Below are 10,369 nucleotides of genomic sequence, written 5' to 3'. Positions count from 1 at the left end.
GCTGAAGTTGTTGGCATTGATGCAAAATTTTTGGCCATTTTAGCCAAGTTTGTACCCTAAGATATTTCTAAATCTACTAAAATCTTCCAAAAGATTTCATAGAAATGTGAGAAAATTACTAATAAAGTCACACTGGCGAAAGCTTCAGTCTCTCGGCGCTCGAGGAATCCCCTTATTTAGTATAAGCGCGCATGAGATTGCAGTAATATATGCTTTGTGACGCGTGAATATCAAGCTCAAGTAATATCAAGTAGCTTGATATCAGGTCAAGCAATAAATATCTGAAATCAAGTCATGTCAAGTCAAGTCACTAAACGTGAAACACTCAAAATCTCAATAATTCGTGTTCAAAAGTACAATTTTGGTAAAATTTGAGATGGATATTCGAAGGATGCATGACACGTTACTTTATAAGTTTCGGGCCTGACCACAGATGGCATCACCAGTGCCATACCATTTTTTTTGTATCAAGCTCCAAAAGTTGCGTGTCAAAATTTCGGAACATAAAGTCAAGTCTGGATCGAGATATTGAAGGTTGTTGTTTGAAAAATGAATAAAAACAAGTTTCGTGTATTGATAAAACACCGATTTTTTGATGAGACAAAATAGTTTTCAAGACAAGCAATAGCAAAGTGTTTCCAGACTCTGCTGCATCGACAAGTTAAAAGATGGAGGAAAGAAATTTGGCTCTCTGAAAAGTGATTTCCAAGGTTGATTCCTATTTCGAAAACCAATACAAATCCTTTTTGAAGGAGAGCTATTGAAAAATTAGTGATTATGATGAATAAAATCGAATTTTCAAGAAAACATGTTTTTTTACTGGTTAGGCTTATTGAATGAAGTGTTAGGTAATGCAACAACAATCGGCATAGTTTTTTTTGTTTCTTTTTGGATTTGATATTTTTTATCTCATTGTAGTTATTTACAACAACTACCTACTATTCATTGAAGCTGACTTATTTTCATTAATACTGAAAGTCTTTACTATGGACTATCTGCAGTCTGTCTAATTTTCGACCATCTCCTATAACTCTTCCATTACAGATTTACCCAAATCGTTATTTATCGGTGTGAAATATAGTTTGTTTCGAAACATCCGGCCAGTGCCAAAGTAACAGATGCAGAATGTTCATTCATTCGTCTAAATTTTTTAAAGATATCGATTTATTCATTTGAACTTGCACTAAAATTGAAAATGTAAACATCTATTTCAGTACACGTGTATAAAGGATGAGTCAGTGTCTGATCTTCAGAGCAATAATGGAGAGATATGACGAAAATACTTGTTTTATGTAAGATTGTACCAGGACTGTTCAGAAAAAAAACCTCTATAAATTCATTGATCGAATTTTATATTCTCAAGTTTATTCTAAGGATCACATGAACAAATCAACAACGTTGAACACGAAAAATATAATACAGATGGATGCCTTTATAACCATATCAAATTGTATCATCCCTATCGGAAAACCCTACACACATAGGTAATGAAGGGTATAAGAATTGAAGACAAATAAAGAATGAATAAATATATTTAAAAGACAATCTACAGTTTTATTTTCTACCTGTAGTAATCTTTCATACACGGTAATCATTTTGAACATATTAATGAAAAAACCTCGTATTTGCAATTATTTCCAATAATTTAGGTCTATTCTACAATTTTGATTAGATAGCTCAAAGCCATATAAAAGTTTCTATGTACAAATATAATGCTTCCTAGGGAATTCTAAAAAATTTGTACAATATATATATACATAATCAGTCTTAATTTTTGGTCGATGCTTATCTATTATTTACAACACATGTCATACAATAAAGATTCTACAATTAGATATTATTATTATACGAAAATTCGTCTCAAAATTCAGCGATAGTTTAAAACCCGCTGATATCCGGACCTTGGTTTGGTACACCAAAAATTGCACGCAACACTGACTAAGAACCAAATAAATATTATACTTTGACTAGAATCAGACAAGTTTTTCTTGAAATAATCATAAGAGTTCACAAAATATACACAAAAACATTCTATTTACAATCACCAACAAATTCATTCTGATATTTTCGTCGCTCAAATTAAGATAATTCCTGCAGAATCTTCAGTTGGTGAATTTTGCCTGGTAGCAGGCCACAAACAAGAAAACTATAGCTGTAGAGGACTAGTAATATCTAATGTGGTCTTGAAAATATGTGCAGAGCGAAATCGATTTTGTTACCACATCGTTCACCACAGGAGTTGCAAGTAAACGGATCCAAATAGTTATGGAACCTCATGTGTATAGTGTAGAGAGCGACACAATCGAAAGTAATGCTACAGTGTGGGCATCGCCATGGTTCTCCTGCAGCTGCTGCTGCAAAAGGTTCAATTACTGGAGGTGTTGGCGGTGTTGGAGGTTTTTGCTGCTCGATTGGAGATTCATCTACATTATGTTCCACCTGAACGTTGTAAAGAAGTTTCAAGTTCTCTTCTTCGTCTTCTTCATCATCTGAAGTAGAAGGAGTATCCAATTTGAGGTTAGTTCTTCCGAAATTATCTGAGTTAGAGGTGCTGGATAAATCCAGGGCGGAATTTTCCTCTCTCTTCTCCTGCTCTTGTTGCGTGCTGGATGGTAGTGAAGCCAGAGGATTTGGATAACCCAAATTTACCATGTTTTGAATTGATTGCATGAAGAGGGCTTGTTGCAACATCCATTTGAATTGAAGATCGGGATCTTGGGGTAGCATTGGAAAAGGCATCATCCCTTGCATTGCAGGATTAACAGGTGGCATTTGGGACTGTTGGGGCATTTGAGACTGTTGGGGCATTTGAGACTGTTGGGGCATTTGAGACTGTTGGGGCATTTGAGACTGTTGAGGCATTTGAGACTGAGTATTTTCAATCCTCGATTTTTTTGGAGAAGGTACCGGTACGTTCTCGTCGTTGTTCTTCACTTTAGGACCTCTCCTAGTGCCGTATACATCAATGATGGGTAACGGATTAGGAGTGCCATCTGGGTTCAGAACCATCGCTGGCTGGTGACGGTATTTCCTAAGGTGAATCTTGAGCGAATGGCAGTACTTGGAGGAGTAGTGACAATTTGAACACCTGTACTGGTATATATTGGAATGAGACTTCATGTGAGAATTCAGCATCGACTTATTCACGCATCTGTAATCACATTTTTTGCACTTGTAAGGTTTCTCGCCACCATGGTTCCTCAGGTGGTACTCCATGTGGTGCTTGTATTCTGTCACAAAAGGGCATTTATCGCATTCTAAGATCCTATCCGGCTTGATATGATCTCTTTGGTGGTTCCAGAATTCAAGCTTGGTATTGAACACGGCTTGGCAATGTTTGCATTTCACTGTCTTGATTTTTCCATGGGAGTTCAAGCTGGGCACACTGTAATCTTCAGTTTGCGTGCAGTCTTCGTTTGCAGCATCTGAGCTGGTATTCTGTGTTGGAGATCCAGGAGCAGATATGTTCAGGCTGTTCTCAACTGATTGCTCTAGGCACTTGAGGGCACTGCTGTCGCTGGATAGATCGGAGGTCGTAATATCTGGTTTCTCATCTTCGGAGAGGATTTCTTCTTTGATTGGCGAGGGATAGGTTGGTGATGTTGATGGATCAAATGGCGATACACATCGTGAGTTTTGATTCCGATAGGGGGTTGATCGATATTCGCTATAGTGGGATTTGGGGGTATTTAGCACGCTAGGGTTGACGTATCTTTCGGAATCTTCACTGCCCGGGGAAGAGATGTGGTCATCACTGGAATGTATCCCGGAATCCCTTCGGGCCGAAGGGGTAATATTCTTGTTCTGAAACAAAAAAAATGTTTTTTAGAGGCAGATATTCAACTATTAACTAATTTGAATGAACACTACTGTTGAGATATAAAAGCTAGAAATATAGGAAATACAAGCAACTTCTAACTATGAAAAACTAATTATACCTGAGTACCCAAGTACAAAATTTAACTTCTAATATTCACAATTCATTGCAATTTATGTAAATCAGACCGAAGGTAACTTCTTCGAAATTTAGTTATTAATTTCAGATGGGTCATTCTCGAGAAAAGGAGAGAAAGAGAGCGTTTACACACAGCTTACACAGGTCATTACTATAATAAAAGAACATAGGTACAAAATGTCATAAAACACAATACAATCTAGAAATCTCCTGATATTTTTAAATACCTCCTAATGACATTTTTGAACAAGCCATCAATTTAAAATAATATATCATTTCTAAAGTAGACCATGAATGAACTTGTAAGTAGTTTTTATATTTGTTATACAATTTTGAGAAATTGGATTGAGGATGGCTCTAGGAGACAACTATATCTCTAGTCTATAGAATGCGTGGAATACAGTGGTTGTTTTTGAGATTTCTGAGGATATTTCTGAATGGGCCGTTAATTCAAAATAATTTATAATTTCTGAAGTTGGCCAGGAATGAACTTGTAAGTAGTTGAAGGAATTCTATAACTAAGTATTTCTTTCAACAAAATATAAGACCGTAATATAAATATGACTGAAATGTGGAATATAAAATGAAATGAAATAATATGAGTATGAAACGATGAATTTGTACAGTTTTCGAATAGTTTAGGCAGAATGAATGTGTGAAAATAGAGCGAATATGGAAAACAAGAGCATGCAAACGAAAATATTCTCGTCCTCCAAAAACTTTCAAAACAATTCGTGCAATTGTTAAAGACCCCTACCTGGTAGAATGGGGAGTATTGCCATTCTGGGTAAGGAGGACGTACCCCCATCATGGAGTAATCACCAAGGGGGTGGTGATAAAAGCCAGTAAGGTTAGTTGGTGGCATCTTGATGAAATCATTCATTTCGGACATGTGCTAGCTGAAACGTTGTAGGGCTAAATTAATCAACGTTCCAGTTTTTCTCGAGGAAGCAAACAGATACTTCCGGTAAGAAATTTGCGGTCGATAGGAGGCAAATCATTTTGGCGTTTTTTTTGGGTCGCGATAGTGTCAACTTCTATCAATAATTAGGAAGAACCACGATAAATTTTTATCGCGGAGTTTTTGTACACGAAAAACAGATTTTGGAAGAAATCACTTCCTATATAGGGTCCCAACGAAGGAAATTGTTATCGCAATTGTGTTGCGGTTTTTTTTTGTTATTAATGAAAGATAAATAATATTCGGAATTGCGGGACACCACTATTAATGAATTAACCATAATTCAGGTTAATCGGATTGTTAAATCTAATCTAAATTATTCTAGGTGCATTGTCGAACATATTTCCCTATTGGATTTCGTTACAAATTAACGAATATATACGGAAAAACAATGATAAAATTTGGAATTAGATTTTACTACTTTTAATTTAAAACACTACAAATTTATTTCACTTTTCACTAAAATGATTCAATTGGACTCCTGCATATTTAAAACAATTAAAAAGTATCCTCACCTTGTCAGTCATTTGGGTAATTTCCTGGTATTTCCATAAAAAAATCAACACGAGAACTCGCTGGATGTACACAAAACAAACACTTCCAAAGATTTCAAAATACGAGATACGATCACCAAGAAAATATAGGATCTACTGGCCTTTACTACAGCATGTCACTCTAAATGTTAGGATCTTTTTTCCCCTACTCCAGGCAACTCCCCACCACTGCGTCATTGGTGGGTGAACTTACTGGATGATTAGGGTGGGTTATATGATTTATTGCTGGGTTGAAGTGGAATGATTTTTAAGAATTTTTGAAAATGTTTATATTTTTCGACAAACTTAATGTTAGATGATTTCTAAATTCTTCTTGATGGTGGAAGTAATTAGATGGCTGTTAATAGTGATTAGGGTGGCTCAAATTATGATCTATAGTTGAATTTTTTCGAAATGTTTCTTATGAAAGTGATTATGCGAAAGCTATTCTTGAAAGTTTCGTACATTAACATTTGGGACAAATGTTTCGATTTTGAATATAAAGTTTTCTATTTTGAGGATTTTGTTTGTTTGTCATAGCATCACAAAATTTGAGAAAATATTTATAATTAATTAAAAATAAATATAATTAATTCTATCTAGAATAAACTGAGAAGCATTCTATGATTATGTTCAATGAAATATTTTAAATTCAAAATGGCATTTCATAAATTGTTAGAATATCTAAACAAAAATTAGAATATTATCGATTTTCCATCTATATTTTCTTGATTTAATCATAAAATTGCTTTTTTATTCGATTCCTTGAGTATGAACCTCCAATATCAAAAAATAAACCCCTTTATTGTTGAGGTAGGTAGAAATAACTTATATTTGAGAAATATTGGGTAAATTTTTCAGTTTTTCGAAATAGAGTTTGATTTTATCGGAATTTTTTCCTGACTTTGAATGAAGAATAAATAGGGGTTAATAAAAGCTATTGTTGAAATAATTGGCCAATTTTAGGAATGTTTCAATTTTAGGAATGTTTCTATTTTGAAAATAATTTTTTTTGTTATAGAGTTTTCTTTTTTTGTGCATTACTCCGCTTGCAATCTGTGAATATTCCATTAGTAATATTCCATAGCAAATTCAGGTATTGTACTCCTCACATCAAACAATACAGCAGATTACAACAAAAAATATATTTTTTTTTAATTACGCATTTTTGGATTAGAATGGTTCTTCCAGCTAGAACTAATTTTGTACAAAATTTCATGAAAATCAAAAACCGAATTGAAAAAAATCGGTTGTCCAGAGTTTTCCTTTGAATGTATTTTTATTTGGTTGAAAAAAAATTATTATATTTTTTTATTTATATCAATCATACAATTTTGTTTTATACATACTGAGATATTTTGGATATTTAAGTATTTTTTACGTGAGAAATACTTAAATAATTTTTTTTTTCATACTGAGATATTTCGAATATTAAGTATTTCTTACGTAAGAAATACTTAAATATCCGCAATATCTCAGTATGTATCAAACAAAATTGTATGATTGATATAAATAAAAAAATATAATAATTTTTTTTCAAATCACTGAAAGAAATAATGTTCGTAATATCAATGAATGGTGTTCGTCAACCTTTCATACGTTGGAGATAATGCACTTTCTGCGACAAGATGAACTTGGATGGTATTGCACCAACCCAGCGCATTGATTTAATGAATATGTACATTGAATTACGTATAACGTTCATTTATCCAATGAACAAATTTTTGGTACTAATTCATTGGACCAACGAAGACGTTAATTCTAATAACTAATATCTTACATTGATTTAACGAATTAACGTATAACGTTCGTTTCATTGGTACAAGGAAATTCATTCATTAAATCAATGAATACTTTCGTTGCCATAATGTATCACAGTAATATTTACGCACATTTGGTATAGATGATAAATTAAATCATTGCCTCAACTTACTTTTTCATTGTATTTCTATCAATTTCGATAAATAAATTCATTGCCTCAACGTCCTTTTCATTTTATTCACATACACTTTTCATTCAGTGTAGAACAAAGAAATCAAAGAAGATTTGTGCACTATGAGAACTAAATCCATTTAACTCAAAAAAAAAATTATAGATTTTGAGAACTCAAATTCAGAAACGATTCGTAACATATCCATTACCTGGAGTTATGGAGAGAAAGCAGATTAATGACGTAATTAAAAGCAATGACTTCTTTGTTTTCTCAAAGATGGGATTCCAACTAATTCGTTTGGAATTCGAAATAATTTCCACAGTATTTTTGAGTTAATTGTGACATTGTACAATGTACATTGTTACAACTAGTGTAAGTTGCATCGATGTGCGTTTGGTAGCAAGCGTCGAAGAAATTCCAGTCGGGCAGTCAAGTTCATACTCTGATTTACAGTCGTACGGCCGTGTCCCGAGCTGTCTGACTGGAATCTCTTCGACGCTTGCTACCAAATGCTCGAAGAAACGCTTCGTGAGTGGCGGGCATTAGAGATACTCAAATTGAATTTAATTCTAAAATTATCACTTCTACAAAATAGATTTTGGAGTGATTTTCAACATCAAAATATTCTCATTTGTTCTGTGATTCTCATAACAATTTATTTAGATTGGTATCCGAAGAAATTTTTAGTTTAGTTTTGAATATTTGAATATTGATTCGAAAGGAATAAGCCTTCATTTAAAAATTGAATATTAATATTTTCGATGAATTTATATTTTCAATTGGAAAAGGTTGCAGAGTAATTTTTTATGAATCTTCATAGTGAATATAGTTCTCAACAATAGATTGTATAGATAAGGTTGATTATTGAGTGTTTTTCAGGTATAAGAACTGGGTTGTTAATGAAATAGATGAATGAATGTTCTAGGTTTCTAGCTATATGAATACGTAAAAATAAATATAATAATTTCCAGAATAAACATTTTATGGTTGTTAATGAAATAGATGAATGAATGGTCTAGGTATCTAGGTATATGAATAGGTAAAAATAAATATAAGTTCCAGAATTATTCCAGAAATATTTCAAATTCAAAATGGCGATTCATAATTTGTCGGAATATCTGAACAAAAATTTGATTTAGCTGTATACATGTGCTTTTTTGAATGATTCCTTGAATCATATCAATGAATGGGTAGCGAATAAAGTAATTTATGTTTCAAATGCTTGCAAATGTGTGGTTTAGTTTCCGAAAATAAATTTCAGAATGAAAATTTTGCTGAACTTATCTGAAGGTTGAATATTGAACCAAAAGAGTAATAACGTATAACAGATATTTTTTCGTTGCGATACGCGCATTCTAAGGCTTATAGTTTGCTATGTAAAAGCAGGTATAAGTTGCCACGTTGCTTTCACACATCTCAAATTTTTTCTTTTATGTTGTTATGGACGCAGGATGTCCTGTATTCAAAAGAGCTGAAAAAATACTCGGTTACACTTCAATATCTGAGATCACGAAAGGATTGCAGCTTGCCAGTTGCGACCGAAAGGCATTATTTCTATATGCCTTTGTCCGAAATCCATATTTCGCCAAAAAGACTGCCCATCTCCCTCTAAATGATTTTTTGCGAGATTCGATCCTTTTTCAACCCCTGTTTCATCTGATGCGAATGGCTAGACCTCCCCCGCCTCTGGTACGTTGGTTGAGAGGGGTAAGTCACCCTTACCGTTCTATCGAATTCATTGCCATTTGTTGTTTTCGAGAAAAAAAGTGCACGGTCAGCGGACAAGACTCTTCAGCTGAAATTGGATATACGGGATGTTTCCTCGATGCATGTCTCTATCTCTTGATGACAAAAAATGGGAAAAATTTATCAGAACCATAGAAAATTTTAACAGATTAAAGAAAAAAATGGAAAACTCTTAGGTCAAGCCAGAAGCCTTTGAGCTCGTTCATTCATATACCCTTCGGGAGAGCAGAACTGTATATGCGATATCCAATAGTGAATGAGCGCCCGAAAGCTCATGTCCGTGAAGTTAGCACCCACTTTTTCGAAAATCAAAAATTTTTTTTTTGTATTCGTTAGTAACTCATTAGTAACTTTTTGTAACACACAAATTTTCGTTTGTACCTCAAGGATACTGGTAGAAAAACATCGCATTCCACTGGGGTGCTAACTTCACGTTTTTTTTTCGATTTTTTCGATTTTTCAAAAAAAAAAAATTAGTTGGAAAGTCCATCGTTAGTAACTGTTTGTACACAAAAATTTTCGTTTGTAATCCAATCTATAATGAAAAAAAATATTCCTAAAATGCGAAGTTAGCACCCCAACGGAATGCGATGTTTTCTATCAGTATCCTTGAGGTATAAACGAAAATTTTTGTGTTACAAATAGTTACTAACGATGGACTTTCAAACTGAATTTTATTTTGAGAAAAGTCGAAATAAAAAAGGTGAAGTTAGCACCCCAGCTAAATGCGATGTTTTTCTACAAGTATCCTTGAGGTACAAACGAAAATTATTGAGTTACAGATAGTTATTAACGAGTTACTAAAGAATGCAAAAAAAAAAATCAATTTTCGAAAAAGTGGGCGCTTTAGGAGTATTTTTTCATTATTGGTTGGGTTACAAAAAAAATTTTTGTGATACAAACAGTTACTAACGATGGACTTTCTAACTAAATTTTTTTTTGCTTAAAAAAACGTGAAGTTAGCACCCCAGCGGAATGCGATGTGTTTTCACTAGTATCCTTGTGGTACAAACGAAAATGTTTGTGTTACAAATAGTTACTAACGAATGCAAAAAAAAAATCTTGATTTTCGAAAAAGTGGGTGCTAACTTCACGGACACCAAGTCACTGCTATCCTCAGTATTTTAGACATTCTTGAATTCTTGATATTTCAGTTGCAAATTTGACATACTTGCAGTAATTCATCTATTTCCTCATGTGAATAATGCTATAACATCGTTCCAATGTTTAGGTATACAACC

General features: G+C 33.5%; 1 protein-coding gene across 2 annotated transcripts; it reads right to left on the bottom strand.

Moving 5' to 3' along the window:
* Window positions 1-1,514: 1,514 nt before the first annotated feature.
* LOC123678107 (protein hunchback-like) lies at window positions 1,515-5,589 on the bottom strand. 2 transcript variants are annotated; one of them, XM_045614911.1, is made up of 3 exons: window positions 5,432-5,587; window positions 4,713-4,854; window positions 1,515-3,804 (listed from the first exon to the last, which is right to left on the bottom strand). In XM_045614911.1, the coding sequence occupies exons 2-3, from the start codon at window positions 4,845-4,847 to the stop codon at window positions 2,173-2,175; spliced, it is 1,767 nt and encodes a 588-aa protein (XP_045470867.1). In that variant the 5' UTR covers window positions 4,848-4,854; window positions 5,432-5,587; the 3' UTR covers window positions 1,515-2,172. The 2 variants fall into 2 exon arrangements, with proteins under 2 accessions (XP_045470867.1, XP_045470868.1); XM_045614912.1 differs by lacking the exon at window positions 4,713-4,854 and having other exon boundaries at window positions 5,432-5,589.
* Window positions 5,590-10,369: the final 4,780 nt, after the last annotated feature.

This window comes from Harmonia axyridis, chromosome 4, assembly GCF_914767665.1.
Source record: "Harmonia axyridis chromosome 4, icHarAxyr1.1, whole genome shotgun sequence".
Taxonomy (NCBI): domain Eukaryota; kingdom Metazoa; phylum Arthropoda; class Insecta; order Coleoptera; family Coccinellidae; genus Harmonia; species Harmonia axyridis.
This window is presented reverse-complemented; position numbering and strand designations above follow the sequence as displayed.

Bases quoted from the DNA above. Each gene is read 5' to 3' on its own strand.
- LOC123678107 (XM_045614911.1), bottom strand. From the start codon at position 4,847: ATGTCCGAAATGAATGATTTCATCAAGATGCCACCAACTAACCTTACT. The intron at 3,805-4,712 runs GTAGGGGTCTTT...TTTTTGTTTCAG, and splicing joins AATACTCCCCATTCTACCAG to AACAAGAATATTACCCCTTC.